We start from the raw sequence: 17,349 nt of genomic DNA, 5'->3' as shown, positions 1-17,349 counted from the left end.
ACAGTACAATAATACAAATACACAACAAAAATAGAAACATATAAGTTTAAAAGGTAAAATATAAAATTAGAATATCAAATATAACAATAATATAGAGTATTTATGTTTGGGTGTGACACAATGGGTGTTCAAAAGTGCTTTACATACATTATAATGGCCACCCAAGTTCTAGTCTTGAATATGTTTGCTTAAATACCTCTACAGGATGATGAAAGACTACTGCTTAAAAATTCATATAGGAATATTCAAGATTCAAGATTCAAGAGGTTTATTGTCATATGCACAGAAGAAACACAGTGGTTTATACCATACAATGAAAATCTTACTTTGCCCGACTCCTTTTACACAACAGTACAATAATAACACAAATACACAACACAAATAGATAAATAGAATACAGTTAAAATATAAAATTTAAATATAACAATAACAGAGTATTTATGTTTGGGTGTTCAAAAGTGCTTTACATACATTATAATGACCACACAAGTTCTAGGCTTTAATATGTTTGCTTAAATACCTCTACAGGATGATGAAAGACTGCTGCTTACCTTTGCTTGCAGCAAATAATATTACATATATATAGTATTTTTCAGATATAGTCCAGGATTAAACACAGTTATATGCACAGAAATATGTATAACAGCAATATAAATGGGGTTATAATGAACATTTCTACATGGACATATCGTGTGTGACATAAAAGGGGGCTGTACCTCACTGTAAGCAACCGACGTCACCAGAAAAAGCTAGCGAGCCAGTTGTTTTGAGAGGAGGAGAAGAAAAGGGCTACAAGCGGAAGAAACACCGGATTTGGTTTCGGATACTATTCGTTTTATGGTCCTGGTTTAGTTTTTTATTTTATTTTTTTTATATATATATAAATACACTTTGAATAATGTCGACCCCGGCGAGGAGACGGCTTATGAGAGATTTTAAAAGGTACCGCAGCGTTTTTTTTTGTTTTTTTTTTGTGGCAGTCATCTCCTTCTGTTTGTGTGTGTGTGTCTCTCTTTCTCTGTGTGTGTGTGCAGCTAGCAGTGTTAGCTGGCCGATAAACCTTGCCTGTAGCTTAGCTTAGCTTCGTTAGCTGCTGGTGCAAAGGATAGTGTAGCTATATGAAGCTCGACTGGAGTTATTGTGGTATAAACTCGTTGATTTGCTGTGGTTTGTCTCTGCACATGGCATCGATAGGATTGGCAAAGGCACGGCCGTGTGTTTTTAGGTGTTATTTAACGACATTGGAAGGAGGTACTCTGGGTTAATGCAGTGTTTTCTGTCCAGGGAGCAACGTTAGTTTCTCCATTTTCTTGGGTAGTTGTTTTCTTGTTTATTTGGGTAGGTGCAACTTCGGCTAGCTGGGGTTACATGAGGCGGGTTACATTTGGTTGGACAAACCCTTTTGTCTGGCCTTAAGTTGCCCTGATTAGAAGCTAAATGTGGCAGGATTTCTCCTAATTTCTCAGCTCAGACTGCAAGCTGTGGGTTTAAATTCAGCTAAATTCAACCTAGCCAGCCAACATTATGGTTTCAATCCCTCCTGGTAGCAACGTGGCTCACAGGTGTTGCACAACTCTGTGTGTGGCTGGTCAGGGGGGCTCCATCTCAATGTTTAGGATGGCTAGATAAGTGCCTGTGACCTCCTTATTGTTGCTTTAAAAACCAGTATTAGTATTAAACCATCACAATGTGCCTTTGTGTGAGTGATGTTGGTATCAAACCTGTGCTGTGAACACAATAATGTGTGTGTTTCCTGGCAGAATCACACCTGGCAAGGGGCTACTTGTAGGACCTGCTATCCACAATCTGTTGCCTTGCTCCATATGGCCATCCTGCAGTACGTGTGTGTTTGCCATTCACACACACACCTGTCAGTGGGAGAAAAAAAAGAAGATCCTAAGCTATTCTACTAAGAACAGCCGATGAACCGGGGCAGATAATGTGTCACCGTAACTCTACTCTGCTGTGCCAGTCCCCAGGTGGTAAACCGTAACACACTGAGGCACGGAAAACACAATACCACAGCCCTGGATCAGCCTGTGTGTCCACGCCAAGGCTGGCTGATTGAACTCAGCCTTGCGTGATATTGCCTAACTTTCCTTGTTTGATCTGTAAGTCAAATTATTTGCTCGATATGCGTCTTTATACTGAGCTATGTAATTGTTTGAAGAGAAACACTTTGGTATGATGTTTTGGCCCAGTACCTTGGATGTGAAATGACACTTTGTTGTTGAGTTGCTGCTTAAATAAGCAGATTTTTCCTTTAAGCTCTTGGTGGATGGATGAACAGTTCAGAAACCACCTAATTTTTTCTTCTGATTGTTTTCAGTAAAGCGTCACTTTCTTTTTCTTTCCTCCAATGTGTTTTTCTAGAAGCGATTGGCATTGTGAAACCAACAACATCCCCTTGTACTTAAATACCTTGCTCTACTTTCTCATTATCAGGCCAAACCAAAGCTTACAGCTAGTGTATCTCACAAATTACTGTAAGCTGACTGCATAATTGCGGTTATCGTTTATAGTGAACCTAATCAAACAAGTTGTAGTATGCATGTATGTTTCTGAATTGACTGCATGGTGTGCAGGGTTTCATTGACCACACTGTTTTGGGTAAGTAATTAATAACAGAAATTATACTAGGGCTGCAACTAACTATCATTTTCATTATCAGTTAATCTGCTTATTATTAATTAGTTGTTTGGTCTTTGAAAATGTCCTGAAATTGTGAAAAATGTCCCTCCCAGAGTCAAAGGTGATGTCCTCTTAAATGTATAAATGTATATGTAAGGATATAAAACTGAAAAACAGCCAATGCTCACATAATTTATCAGCTTTTTTTAAACAAAACTAACCATCACACAGTGCCCCCCTAACCTGCATTACACCCACACAAACTGAGGGGGAAAAAAAATATACTGTTTGCGTAAGACTGCCCACTACTTCCCCCTAATCTGCTGACTGGTCAGTAATCCCCAATTACCAAGTAAAACAAAGTATCTGTTGGTCTATCTAGTAGGGAAGTTGAATGGAGCATACCTCCACCAGCAGAAAGCTCAGGCAGATTACAGTAAATGAGGTTAATTGCAGTGGGTCTGTCTGCAGCTAGGGACATTGATCCACACACACACACACACGCACACAGACACACAAATCAGCCTACCTTGTTTTATAGCTGTAAGCTCCTATTAAACCAGCTTTTATACTAGGCGTGGGATTGTAGGCCTAAGTAGTCTGCGATGATTCCGGGCTTGGCCTACATGCATTGGTGACCTTTAGCGTGACCCAGTAACGTACCCTGAGTTTCGCCAGTGGACCCGACAGAGTAGACTAAAGTATATTCTGAGTACGGCTCATTTCAACACACTGACCCAATCCACCAGAAACCTGTTTTATAGCCTACACTGATCACTAGTTTAACAAACGAGGCTGTTGTCGGAAACTTCATTTACAATGTTGACCTGCGACGTGTGCATGTTTGGATGTGTTGGTGTCTTTGTTGCTAGGCAGTTGTTGCTGTGGGGTTTATGCACTGCAATTCACAGAGATCACTTGCCAGTCAAGCAGCCCTCGGGCAGTTTTCTTTGTGGAGCTGGAGCTAATGATTATTTTCATTAATGATAATAAGTCGGTCTGACTATTGTGGGTTATGTGATGATAGATGGATGGATTTACTTTATTGAGTCACCTGGGCTGTACAAAGTACACATTGTGTTTCTAAATAGTTTTTAGAAAATGCAACCCCCAGAGGTATGCATTTTACAGCGATTTGAAACCATAGCAAATATTTAACTTTTAAATAGTCAGAAAATTATCATTAACTTTGATAATGACATTTTTTAACATGCCAAAAGGCCACAGATGTCTGGAGTTGCTGCTTTTCTCATTTTTTCGCCACTGAGTTTTGGACTGTTGGTTCAAACACGTAATTGAAGGCTTCACCTCAGGCTCCGATATGTTTTACAATTTTCTCGCATTTAATCGACCAAATCATGAACCGATTTTAGTTGAAAGAGAAAATGAAGATAAATCAAAATAATGACAAAATAATAATAATTTAAGCATGAAATGCTGACATTAATTAAACCAACAACATGTAGTGATTTATTTATTTTTTGTTCAATTATTAAAAGTAATTCCAAACACAGCGGCGCTGCTGCTCTTGTAAATGTTAAACACAGACTCTGCATCAGATTGTTTTTCTTGCGAAAAAGAACAGACGCTGAGTGTACGGAGCTTTCATGAACTGGGTTCAGTCGTCTGTGCTACGTATAGGTCAGTAGAGAGTAACTAAACAAACGTATTGATAGAAAAACGTCAAGGTTGTAGGGTTTGTATATTTGTGGTTTATCCAGATCATATCAACGTTAGGAGGAATTTCAGGCGAAGGAACACTGAGTGGATGCAGTGCTTAACAGGTCTTATGATGCTCACTAGGGATACAGTCATGGTACAGTAGTGCTTCAGATGAGTATGAATGATATAGGTTAGTAAACTGACAGCAGGTTGGGCAGCGTGCAGTTGATCCTGCTGCCCGGCTGTCTGCTGAAGTCATGTTGATACAGCAGTTCGTGTTTTGACTGACAATTATCCTGCAGTCAAGGTGTTAATTAAAATCCTCACACTCTCAACCATCCTTGTCTCACCCCCCCCCTCGCTCCTTTCTCCCCTTGTTTTCTGTTTCCATGCCCATTTAATTCGTCTCTCATCTTTTAATGCCCCTTTATGTCTGTTTCCCCCTGTTTGCTCCCCATCTTTTTCCTTTGTTTTGTTCTCATTTATCTCTTTTTTTTTTTCTCCCTTCTTGTCTCGTTAGCTTCCCGCTGCCTTTCTTTTTACCAATGTCTATTCTGTTTTTCTGTTCTTTTTCTTGCTATCTGTGTTTTTGTGTCATTTATTTTTCTTTCTCTTACCATGTCTTTCTCTCTCTCTGTCTTACCCAGACTTCAAGAAGATCCTCCCACCGGTGTGAGTGGAGCGCCATCAGAGAACAACATCATGCTTTGGAACGCTGTTATTTTTGGGTGAGTCATGCTCTAAATCCAACTCCACCCTGCTGTCTTTACTGTGCCACTGTGATTGTGATGCACAAGAGTCCCCCAACGCACCCACCCCTTGGCAATATTTAAATATTTCTGATTACAGCCCTGATTGTGGCACAGAACAGTCTGGAAAATCAGCATGTAGAGACTCAGCAGGTGTTTGTTGGAAGAACCTGCTGGGAGACACGGCTGGGGCTTGAGCTGATGGGTCAAGGAAGGGAAGAAAGAAAGAAAAGTATTGAGAAAGACCAAACCAAAACTGTGACTTTTTTCCCATTTTTTGATATCTCTAGGTACACAATTTAAAATACAATTGAAAGAAGAAACATGGTTTTTAAAAACTCATTTTCAGCTACTCATTAAAAAAAAAAAAAAAAGCATACTAGTAGTATGAATTCAAAAGTCAAAACAAACTAAAATATCAGAAACTCAAGCAGATTGCAAGCAATACTAGAACGTAATTGAAAACTCAACAAGAAGCAACAAGGTGCAACAAACAACAAACCAGAGCGTCACAGAGTTTAAAATAAAAATAGACTTGCTAATAGTTCCTCACCTAATTCAAAGTCAAAGGGGAAGCTGCCAGAAATGTAAAACGTGTAGGCAGCTGATTTAATTGGCCCCTTTACACAGTCTGTGTGAATGTGAAGAGCTGAGTAAATAAAGTCTCCAGTGTCTGCAGAGCAAGTCCTTGGAGGATAGAAGGTAATGGTTGTGTTTTTTCTACAAGCCTTATTGGTAGCCTTATTATTTGGAAATAATTTTATTGCTCTCTCTCTGTCTCTCTCTCTCTCTCTCTGCCTTCTGCAGGCCTGTGGGAACACCGTTTGAAGATGGTAAGTTCTCCATTTTGATTTATCTTGTCCATAAAGTCCTCAGTGGGAGCACATTTATCCAAGCTCTGGATTTGATTGAACTTCCTCCTGCTTTGTTATTATTGTGGAGTTGCATCAGTCGCTCCATCTATTACAGCCTTCTGGGCAGTGTATTGTTAAAAAATATGACAAAGTCAGGCTGTTGATGTGTTACACTCTTGAGTAATCAATCACAAAATCATACACTCCATTCCCACACCTATAAATATTTTCAAACGGTACTACAGAGGTTGGACGCATTCGATTTGTAATGAAACTGCTGAGTTTAAAGAGCTGCCTTTCGGCGTTTTTGAAAGGTGTTCAAATTGATATTATATATTTTATTTTACACACAGCCCTCACATTTTTGTTTGGTACAGTCATATAGGGCTGAATCATACAGTTAAAATCCTCATCACAACTTTTAGGAACAATATTTTGTTATGAACTGCCCTCTAATGTTATACATGGGGGTTGTGTTGCTTCAGGTATCGCCTAATTACAGTCCAGGAAGTCCAGTTTTTTTCACACAGGGCTACTGCTGGTCTCACTAAACTTTGTACTCTTTAGTAGAGTTTTGAATACACTCAGAATTATTAACTTGAACAACTTACATTTTCAGAACAACAACATGATTTTTGTGTCATTACAGAAGAACCATCAATGTAGAGCTGCACGTCTGCTCTTTAATCTCATAATCATTGATTTATTTCAGCCATAATTGAATGAGCTCACACAACAAGACGTGTTTTGTTGTCCAAATTCATAACACACGAGACAATATTGTGTGTGTATATATTTCAAGACTTTAGTTAAACTATGTAGGGGAGCAGGGCAAGGCTTGCAGTTCTGCTTTATAATACATACACGCACACATTTATGCACATATACACTTTCCTTTCTTGTAATTATGACTTAGGTCCGTCAGGCAAGGCAATAAAAGTGCTGACTCAGGGTTTATTGTTGCTTCTTGTTAGCCATCTCCCTCCTTTTATTCTCCTTTTAGCCTGCAGAGTCGACATCTCTGCCTGGCTGAAGGATTAGCTTCTCCTTCTAGTCGAGCCGGCTGTATTTTTAGTAACGTAATTGTTTCTCTCGCTTTCTCTGACCCCCTCGATCCTTCCTTCACATCTGTATTCTCCTCACAAAATGACTTGTGTGCACCCCTCACGCACCCTCTCCCTCTCTCTCTGTCGTTCGCTCTGTCTCCCACCCTCTCCCCCCCCCCCCCTCCAACTCTCCTTCTGTCCTCCTCCTGCAGGAACATTTAAGCTTCTGATAGAGTTTTCCGAGGAGTACCCAAACAAGCCTCCCACAGTTCGGTTTGTCTCCAGAATGTTTCACCCAAATGGTAAGCAGTACAGCTGGCCCGACAAACTCACACATTCAGTGATTCAAACCATGCATGTTAAAATAGAAATAAATGTCTGCCCTCACTTTGTTCATGACCAGCTTCTACATTTTGCAGTTTGAAGTACAAAATAATTGGACTTAGAAATGTTCCAAGCTCTCCTTTCCTCCACATTCAAGCAGTTTCCTCCCATTCATCTCCTTTCCCAGTCCATAACAGAAATGAATTTAGTAGGTTCATTCATTGAGGCTGGCAGTAAACTACTATATTAAGTAGATTTCTTGTATGTTAGTTCAGCAGATATGATGGGTTAGCAACCAAAAGGTGTGCTATGTTTTATTATTTAATGATGTGTGTTGTATTTGCTGATTCCCACAGATCTTAAGCTCCTGGGGACTTGCAGTGTTTTTCAACAGTGCTTTAGTCAACTGCAATGTGAGAACACAGCAAATTTGTGTATCATTTGCAGTATACCACAAACTTCAGAGATTGTGGCTGTCTCCTGGATTCATCTTCACCATCTGTTTAGTTTAGGAAGCATCTGTTCCAGATATACGTTGTACATTCAGTCTATCACTGGTACAGAGACATAATGACGGGTGTTGTGACGTTGATCTCTGTGGTTTGAAGCTTGAATGTGTTGTCTCTCTCTTTTTTCCCCCCCAGTTTACGCAGATGGCAGTATATGTTTAGACATCCTTCAGAACCGCTGGAGCCCCACGTACGATGTGTCGTCCATACTCACCTCCATCCAGGTTAGTTGGTTTCACTTTAAACAAAGCACACTAACAGTGTTCACATGGGCTATTTGGCATCCATTACTGTTATCTGTTTTATAATTTTGTAATGTTTTACTTATACTGCACTTGTTTCAGTTTATGTTATCTATGAATGGCCTGATTTAAAAAAAACATTGGATATTGTGTGTTATGTGATGTAACGCAAATCCTGAAAACACAATCCAACAATTGACAGAAGCTGATAAAAAAAACGAACATACTGTACAGAAATCTTTTTGCATTTAGAAGTATACATTTGAGATGAGATATTTTTACTGTACTTTAGGAATCTTATGTAGATTAAAACATAAAAATCAAAAAAGTTGAGGCTGCAATACAACCTTCATTTTCTATTCACAAGGGAAGGAAAAACATCAGAATAAATGTGAAATAATTAGGGTTGGACTGAATATTGGCTGAAACAAGTATCCAATAAAGATAATTTGACTAACTAACTGTTAACTGCAACTTTTATGTTTATTGTGTAAAATATTTTTCTTATAAATTTAGAAACTTCTGAACAACCCATATCAATTTGACTGAATAAATGTCCAGGCTAAGCCCCGCCCATTCTGAGTACAGATAAGAATACAGATAATTTAGTTGGTTGAACAGATACGTCCTCGCTCAAACCTAGAAATAATATTTCTGTAATAATTTTGCCAAATATTTTGCATTGCATACAGATACATTTTTCAATATTCCACGACGTTTAGAGAATCTGTCCTGGTTATGTAATGCTCATGAGACCAATGACGTGGATTTTTTTCATCACTTTTGTTTCTTTTCCCGCAGTCGTTGCTGGACGAGCCAAACCCCAACAGCCCAGCCAACAGTCAGGCCGCACAGCTCTATCAGGAAAACAAGAGGGAGTACGAGAAGAGGGTGACGGCCATTGTGGAGCAGAGCTGGGTGGATGTCTAAGCTTCTCTTGCTCTCTACTCCTTCCTCTCCATCACCCACTCTTCATCACCCCAGTACTTCAGTCTTTCATTTTTACCTCATCAAGAAAAAACAGCAACTATATCATAAAAAACTCAAGTGCCACCCTGAAAAAAACAACCAGAATGGACATTAACTTGCTTGCCAATACATTTGAGGAAAACAAGGGAGGAGAAATCAATCTTATATTTGTGTTTCTTGTCCTTAATTTTACTTTTTTTTTATTGCATGATGTGAAATAAGTTATTGCTAACAGAATTTGTAATATATCTTTGTTGGTTGGTTGGATTGATGCTGTTAGTGTTTGAGTTTTACAGATTTGTTTTTTTTTTTCCCCTTTGGAAGCATTTTTTTTTGTTTTTGTAATGTCTACTGGTGTGCACACAACTTGGCTGTTTGGAAAGGGCAGGTTGATGACCAAATCAGCATATTTTGAATGTCATGGAAGAATAACGGCTTTCAGAGTCTGTGTCGTTATTCTTCAAGTCAGCCACATATGCAGCTGATAAAGAACAATCTCCGATCTGTTCCAGCATATCTCTGGTATTTTAAGAGACACTGTAGGTTTGGGCTCACAGACGTCACAGGCTGCAGTAGCGCCAAGTCTCCCTTGCACTGATGAATCATGACTCCCTGACTACTAGGCAGCTCTGAGCTTTTATTTTGATCATTTCTGCTCCATGGTAGAAGATGATTTTTGGAGAGGGAGAGTTATGAGAAAGTAAATATTAACACCAGGATGGGACAGGACTGTGTGACTGGGAATCATGGCTGAACCAAGGAAATTCTTTACTCATTTCAATCAGTTTCCTGATGTCAGCTTCTTTTCACTGTTTATCACTTATCCCAGTGTTAAATTGTTATCACAAGGTATGTAGCACACAGGAGCCCCTGAGTTCAGGAATTTAAGTGCTTGTGCTTTCTTGAATTGTGGTGCCATATCTTTTTTTTTTTTTTTTTTTTTTTTAATTATGGTTCATCAATGCTAACGGACCAAAGGTAGCAAGTAGAAACCTGGGGATGGTTCATCTATAATCAGTGTTAAGTTGGTAAAACTTGATGTACTTCTACATCATGTTCTCTGTTCTGCATTTTCCTTAATACACTTTTCGTTCACTTCCTACTTTAACTCTCAGAACTGCGTTTTAAAAATGAGCGTTCAACTGTTCTCAGCTCCAGCTCCTGACAGCTCATCTTAGCTTTTCTGCCCACATGGTTTTCTAATTTCACTCGCCACAGAAAGTACATCACTTTTATTTTTTTAATGCTTTTGTTGCCTGTGACGCGTGTGAGCGTGAATCAAGTGTCAGTGCTTTTGATCCTTCTCTTAAAATGACACAGCTGACATATAAATTAACAAATGAGCTGAGGATAAAAGCAGTGCAGTCCAGTGCATATACTTTTTTCTTTTTTTGTTGCTCTAAACGGGAGCAGTTGGTAGATGATTGAGAGCACAAACTGCTGCAGGGAAAACACTTGCATGCAGTTTGAACCCTGTTTCAACAGTGTGACATCAGCTGTTTCCCCCCCAAAGGCTTAAGTTGTTTTCATGTCTGCGATTGTCTCGGTTTTATTTGTATGATACCCAATTAAAAGAAACTTGAGTATAGATTCATGACTTAACCCTGCCCAACTCCAGCTAAATAATCCATGGAAGACAGTCATCATAAAACAAGAGTTCTTTTTTGAGACAGTAAAGGTTATATTGTGGCTAGTGACTTATTCCACCTAAAAAAGCAGAAGGGATATGTTATAAAATTTTGTGAATTAAACAAAAATGTATACTTATAACAATATGCTGTATAAACATAATAAAACACATTTTTCAGACTTTGAGACTTAGAAAAGAGACTTTTTGCTTTTGGTTTGTTCTTGCTGTGTGTAAGTGTGACTTATTTGTCCTCCCATTAATGACTTAGAAAACTTTAATGTCCTCCGAGAGCCAATTTGTGGTGTTTCCGATTTTGTAATGAAGTGTTTCTTCTATAGCACTTTTTATTATGCTGTTCATAACGTTCAGTATCTGCTATGGTGGGTAAAGCTATAAGTGTTCAGACCTACATGTGATTTATTGTTAAAAATAACCCGTAATCTGTTTATTTTCCTTCTTTGGGGGGAGGATTCATCATCACATTACTGGTTCCAGCAGTGCAGTGCAGTCCCACACTCATTACAACCTTCAGAAATAAGAGGAAATACAATTTTGCCTCTGTTCATGATTAAGGCTGGGTTTGTGCTCCTAAATGGGTATATTGTTCTTTTAAAAAGGAAATAATCTGCCTGCAGGTGAAGATTTAGTATGAAGAAGCGAAAACAAGAAATTACAAAAAAGTTTTGTTCCACCTGTCAGTGGCATTAACCAGACCGATGGAAATTGTGTTGTGTTATAGAGCTTCTTTCAATTCTACCTCTTTTGAAGCCAATATCCTTGTCTTCCTTTCAGGTACCATTTAGCACCATTGTGTGGCAGTGACAAGAGAAAAAGGTATGGCACTGTTTGTTTACTCAGAAAATCTCTGAGCACAGAATTAATTTGATCCATCTTTATGTCAGTCTTAAGGAAAAAAAGCAAACAATAATACAATCCCATGAGAAGAAAATACATGCTTCAGGCAGGGACAAGATCCAGTGTTATCTTTCATCTGAATTTATTAAAAACAGTATTAAATACGATGAATACACTTAAAAAAACAAAGGTAAAACAATGGTGTAAAAACATGAGCGGTGAAGCTCCCACTGAAAAAAACATCTTTGTTGTCTCTGTACAATTAAATGCTAAAAGTCTGAGTGACAGTCTTTCTGCTTTTGATATTAAAAAAAAAAAAGATGTTTGAAGTTAAAACTCTCATCGCATCTGTTTTAAAACAGTGCGGGATTGTAAAACCATGTGAAGTGTGGCACAGCCTGTCTGTACACAACAGCGGAGTCCCATCAGTCTTCTGTATCGATCCGACACAACCAGGATGGATGATACGCCGGCGCCATCATCGACCCTGTGGTGGAAGGAGCGAGGAACACATGAATGAAACATGGTCTCTGTCAACATATCTCTGTGTGTGTGTGTGTGTGTGTGTCCACGGACGTACCTGTTGCTTCTTCATAATTTCATCTCTTGTCTTGAAGACCGGTGCGTCCTCCACCTCGATGCCTTCAGCCATTTCCTTCACTTTGTCCAGGAGCTCTGTGCTGTACCTGCCGTTAGTGAAGAGAGATGTTCCATCAATGTAACGACCCACGGTTATTCATCATCTTTAATTAAAACTGTGGCTCGTTCTCTTTCTTAAAGGACACAGCGTAACAGCAAAACAAGTGAGAATGCAACGGATTATAATTCAATCAGTAAATTATTGTTAGAGCTGAAACGATTAGCTGATTAACTGATTGATAGAAAATATAATCATAATGCCAAACATTCATTATTTCCAGCTTCTTCAATTGTAAGGACGTGCTGATTTCTTTTGTCTTGCATGATAGTAAATTAAAGGTGTTCGGATAATTTGAAGACTTTAGGAAAAATTGGCATTTCTCACCACTCTGACATTTAATCGGTCAACCAGTTGACAGAGAAAAGAATCAACAGATTAGGTGATAATGAAAACAATTAGGTGCAGCCATTAAGATTTTATTTAATTTTAAAAGTAGAAAACATTTGGTTATGTGTTGACTCTAGAAAAACAACCCTGATATCTTCAAGCTGCCAAAGACAAACTGGTGTCACATCATGATGCTGTTTAAAAAAATGGGGATTAAATTGGCTCATCATCAGTTTGATTTGAGGAAAACAAACAAACAAACAAACAAACAAACAAACAATGCAACTGCAGTCCAATGTGTTTGTCTTTTCACGGACACAGGGGGCAGCAGTGAGCCCCATTATGAGCTGACAATGAATGCACGAAGAAGATTTTGAAACTGAATAAACAATAAACTGAATATCTTGGGACAAGCCACACACAAATATAACGTTAGGTTGTGTGACGCATCAGAGTTTAAACACTTGTTTTTACAGTTTTAAAATGGAAAAAGAGCTTCAATGGAGCAAACACGTGCGTGAAAAGCTCAATTTAAGTCAAGTGCTGTGTAAGAGTAGCTAAAAACATGCTCGTTCGAGTTAGTTTCCACGGCTGTGAGGCGGTTTTATCTCCTAAAATCAACACAAACACATGTCAGATAAGGGCTCATTTGCACCAAACTGCGACCTTAACATAAAAACACTGTTTACGAACCGACAGCCGAGGAAGACGTTGTTAGCCCAGACCATGGACAGGGAGAGCAGCTGGTCGAGCTGCTGGAGCTGGAAGTCGTTAATGTTCCGCAGGATGAACTCTCTCCTGGGCTCCCAGTGTTTCTCACTCTCCCAGTAACCTCGATACGTCTCCACCTGCTCCGCCAAAGCTCTGTTTTGTTGGATAAAATCCTCCACGTCCATGTTGGCCATCTTGCTGTTCTTTTCGGGCCGAGTCAACAAAGGCCGCTTCCTGTCTGAAGAAGGATGTTGTTTTTCAGCCTTAGTGTGTGTCAAACAGCGCCACGCAGCGGTGGAGCCGAGAGCTGTTACTGACCTGAAATACACTGCACAGAGAAGACTTGGTTTTTTTTGTTGTTGTTTTTTTACACTGGGGTGACACACTGATTTATGCAAGGGTGGCATGAACAGTATGTGTCTCAGCTTTCCATTCATTCACAATTTATGCAATTCCAATACTGTTCAGGGACCCAAGTATGTAGAAATATTCAAATACACTAGAGGCGAAATATAACACAGTCATACCACATGCAAAAAAACCTGCATGGTTTTTGCCCTAAGACTGGATGGGATTAGCATAAAGTGGGTCATGTGGGGAGACTCTCTGGTACCCATAAAATCCACTTTCATTCAGATATCTTAAGGTCCCTTTGAAAATATCTATGCCAGTTTTCTATCGTGAAAAATTTGCCTAAATTTGGAGCGTTTTGTAGCCCACTTGCTGACATGCTAACATGACACGGTTGGTGCTATGATATCACTTCACTCTAGCTTTAAAACAGAGCCCACTACATCGTCTGAAAGACAGTGTGGAGTGGAAGAAGGAAAGATAATGAGGTGGCACTGGGGGTGGCCAATCAGATTCCAGGTCCCCCCTCTGGAAACACCCCTGTCACAGAGGTGCTTTAGTCAACTGAATTAAATTAATTAAATGTGCAAAATGTTATTTCAATATATTAAACCACTGAAATATATAATATATAACAGAACCTCTCAATATCCAGAACTGAAATGCCAAATACATATTATTCTATAAGTTCAGTACTAGTACACAGCAAGTGAGTAATATAAACTTGATTGATGCTCTGGGTATGACTTTCTTACAATTTACAACACAACAAGAGCATGGCAATATTTTTACATTACACTAGCTGTGACCATGGCAGCTTACCTTGACTTTACACTTTTAGTATATCACATAGTTCTAACCTCCACCCTCAAGAGACTATTGATGCAAACTAGCTTTAAATCACATCTGGTGCCATAAATGTATGTTACATTGTCCCCGCTAAATACACAATGAAATATAAGTTTTTGTATAATGTCAGAATTTTAAAAGGAATAAATGAATAAAACCTTAAATGACTAAAAACAACAAAATAAAATGAATACAATAAGTTGATTTTTGTAAGATATCATACAATGTTCTAAGGTAATATGTTGAGGTGGTAGTATCATAGCTGCTGAGACAATATACCTTTTTTTGCAGCAGACATTTTGACTTGTCATAGCAGGAAAACTACAAGTGGAATCAATACTTTTAACAGAGGCGCTGCTCCAGTGAGCCCAATGCAAGGACCCTGGAACTGGAACTGGAACCTGGAAATGAAATCCAACCAACCTTTAATGTTATTAATTACACCTGTGCTCTCCTTACTGTGACGTGCCTGCTGTGAAAAAGGCCTATTTGAATGCTGTAGTCCGTTAAAATTTAAGCAGTAAGCCACTGAGCAAGACTGGGGCAACTGGTGAATGTTGGTGGACTAACACAGCTTTAGATTTCTCAGGCTCCTGTTTCCCCCCTCCAGCTTGATCTGTCTGTGTTCCTGGTTTAGCCAGAAGATATAAAATTCACAAGGCAGGTAGAGTGGTGATGAAATGTCTGCAACAGACACACATACACACACAGACACAGACACACACACACACTGTCTTTTGCCTTCCGGTACTTGAGCAAACATATCTCTTCTCTCTCGTCTCTCTCGCTCTCATCCTTCTCTCCTCTCTCTCTTTCTCTCTCTCTCTCTCTTTCTGCACTTGACCAGCCTGCCAGGAATATGATCAGAGAGGAACGCTGGACTTTTAACCTCCAGTCTATGTAAAGAGGCTTATGGACAGTCATTCAGGCTCACAGATATGCACACACACACACACACACACACACACACATAAGATAATGTGCACAAACCCCTGCAAGATTCGCCTTTTCCTCTAACTCTCTCCATCTCAACACACACACACACACACCCACACACACACAGGCACACATTGAGACACACAGCAGAACGGGGGATTTGGGGCTTGTTTTGACATGAAGTCATTGATATGCAGAGGGATTCCAGAGGAAGGCAAGCCAACATGAAGTCAAACAGACAGACAGACTGTAAAAGACTGTCAAAATGACCATCAATGACCACCATTGTAACAGCCAGATACATTTAGGAGGAATGAAATTAAGGGCTTGAAGTTTATGATTTGCTGTGAACTCAAACTGAATTAACTTCCCTTTAAATTGAAATAATTAAATATGAATAAAAACTATCTCACCAAGTCACATTGCCTGTTAGCTGTATAATCTGTATGGAAAATAAATAATCAAGAAGAGAAAGTTAATTAGGAGGGGTATGTTCAGCTGCCCAGTGCAACAGTTGCGGTTAAGGGCCTTGCTCATGGATACCTTAATGGTGGGGAAAGATGAGGTAAGGGCAAGTGCTGCCTTCCAGTTTCCCCACCCAGATTTATCCTTGCCGGTTTGAGGGATTGAACTACAACCTCCTGGTCCCAAACTTGACACAACTTTAACAGGTATTCAAATGGTTAAATTAGACACACACAGCAAAGGTAACCCCTGTGTGTACAAAATGGATTATGTTCACACAGTTTAAATGAAGTGCAAACAGTGCATTGTTTTAATAAAAACCTCTTATGAAACATTTGAAATTTAGTGTCACACCGGTTATGAAGGCTCAGTGGAGACACAGCCAAAGAACAACTGAGCAGGTTGGAACAACTGTCAAACATGCAGAGATGAAATAATGTCTGTGCAGATCCAGACAGGAGTTTCTTTAATGTGTGAGCTGACAGGTTCGGTGAAGATTGAGAACATTGACGAGAGCTGATAAAAGGCCTGCCTTACCTTTAGAAATACACTGCATTCATTCTCCATATGTAAAGCTAAACAAGTAAACACTGAACACTACAGCCTTGTACCCAAATGAGTTGAATTTGAGTTACTGTGTGAATGTAAAACTCAACTGGAGGTCAAAATCTGAAGCAGGCGGCAAGTGTTTGTTCTATGCATTAATGACCATGTAGCTGTAGAGATTTAAGCATGAATTGTAGACAACAGATTCTGATTTCAATTTCAAAACGAGTAATTAACAAGTAATAATATATTTCTACAAAAAGCACTTTGTGATGAATCTGTCAGACTATAGCCGTGAGTGTTTCTGTTGGCTTTGTTTGAAGAATAACTAAACTGAAAATCATTCTTTTTTTTAACATTTTACCTCATTGCCTTGTAAACGTCTCACACATGTTTCAGCTTCATCCTGTTTTTCATGGAGCTCTGAACAATGTAATTCTATTTCCACGCAGTGTCAGTTTACTATAAGTGGTTACAAAAATTCTCCCCAACAGGCAGTATACACCACTGATTCTCTGAATCAAGAAGCGAGACATGAACAAACTCATTTAAACATGATGCTGTCTGAATCTTCACCCTGCACACTAGACTTGTATGCATGCACACGACCTCTAACAGCAAAACATTTCTGTTAGACATGTTAGGTGCACATATATGCATATATGCACACAACTGAGCACAGATATTCTTTTTTTTAAACTTGTAATTCTATCCATAACATAAAAATGCCAGCTTTAAACCAGTTTTTATAAAATATGTGGCCTCTAAAATGCTCTCTCCTTAGACATTTCTTCTGTGTTTTTTTTCCTCATGAGTCAGACCTAGAACGGCAAGGAAACCCGCAAGTAAGCGCAAGTAAGAACGGACTTTCACCTCCTCTCAAATTCCCCCAGAAAAAAACACCAGTGGCACTCCTGAGTATGTTATATTTTGGGCAGCTTCCAAGTCATACAAGTCGCCGCTTTATTGAGTGAACTAACCCATTAAGTTTAT

The 17,349-nt window shown here is 39.1% G+C and overlaps 2 protein-coding genes across 4 annotated transcripts; one reads left to right on the top strand and one right to left on the bottom strand.

The window, feature by feature from the left end:
- The first annotated feature begins 741 nt into the window (after positions 1 to 741).
- ube2b (ubiquitin-conjugating enzyme E2B (RAD6 homolog)) lies at positions 742 to 10,796 on the top strand. Of its 3 annotated transcripts, XM_035666245.1 has the most exons (7): positions 1,056 to 1,143; positions 1,761 to 2,111; positions 4,941 to 5,021; positions 5,850 to 5,875; positions 7,155 to 7,244; positions 7,911 to 7,999; positions 8,819 to 10,796. In XM_035666245.1, exons 3-7 carry the CDS (start codon positions 4,996 to 4,998, stop codon positions 8,945 to 8,947), a joined length of 360 nt encoding a protein of 119 aa, XP_035522138.1. In that variant the 5' UTR covers positions 1,056 to 1,143; positions 1,761 to 2,111; positions 4,941 to 4,995; the 3' UTR covers positions 8,948 to 10,796. The 3 variants fall into 3 exon arrangements, with proteins under 3 accessions (XP_035522136.1, XP_035522137.1, XP_035522138.1); XM_035666243.1 differs by lacking the exons at positions 1,056 to 1,143; positions 1,761 to 2,111 and adding an exon at positions 742 to 942; XM_035666244.1 differs by having other exon boundaries at positions 1,021 to 2,111.
- Positions 10,797 to 11,596: 800 nt separating this feature from the next.
- On the bottom strand, positions 11,597 to 13,447 carry cdkn2aipnl (CDKN2A interacting protein N-terminal like). The gene is made up of 3 exons (XM_035666246.1): positions 13,192 to 13,447; positions 12,052 to 12,157; positions 11,597 to 11,958 (listed from the first exon to the last, which is right to left on the bottom strand). The coding sequence occupies exons 1-3, from the start codon at positions 13,401 to 13,403 to the stop codon at positions 11,950 to 11,952; spliced, it is 327 nt and encodes a 108-aa protein (XP_035522139.1). The 5' UTR covers positions 13,404 to 13,447; the 3' UTR covers positions 11,597 to 11,949.
- Positions 13,448 to 17,349: the final 3,902 nt, after the last annotated feature.

Source organism: Morone saxatilis, unplaced genomic scaffold (assembly GCF_004916995.1).
Source record: "Morone saxatilis isolate NCDOM2014 unplaced genomic scaffold, NCSU_SB_2.0 Contig20, whole genome shotgun sequence".
NCBI classification, from domain to species: Eukaryota; Metazoa; Chordata; class Actinopteri; family Moronidae; genus Morone; species Morone saxatilis.
This window is presented reverse-complemented; position numbering and strand designations above follow the sequence as displayed.

What these genes read in the sequence shown, in the direction of transcription:
- ube2b (XM_035666243.1), top strand. Translation starts at nt 899, where the DNA reads ATGTCGACCCCGGCGAGGAGACGGCTTATGAGAGATTTTAAAAG. An exon ending in TGGAACGCTGTTATTTTTGG is followed by an intron (nt 5,022 to 5,849) that starts GTGAGTCATGCT and finishes TGCCTTCTGCAG; the next exon opens with GCCTGTGGGAACACCGTTTG. An exon ending in GGGAACACCGTTTGAAGATG is followed by an intron (nt 5,876 to 7,154) that starts GTAAGTTCTCCA and finishes CTCCTCCTGCAG; the next exon opens with GAACATTTAAGCTTCTGATA.
- cdkn2aipnl (XM_035666246.1), bottom strand. Translation starts at nt 13,403, where the DNA reads ATGGCCAACATGGACGTGGAGGATTTTATCCAACAAAACAGAGCTTTG. An exon ending in AACGTCTTCCTCGGCTGTCG is followed by an intron (nt 12,158 to 13,191) that starts GTTCGTAAACAG and finishes CACTAACGGCAG; the next exon opens with GTACAGCACAGAGCTCCTGG.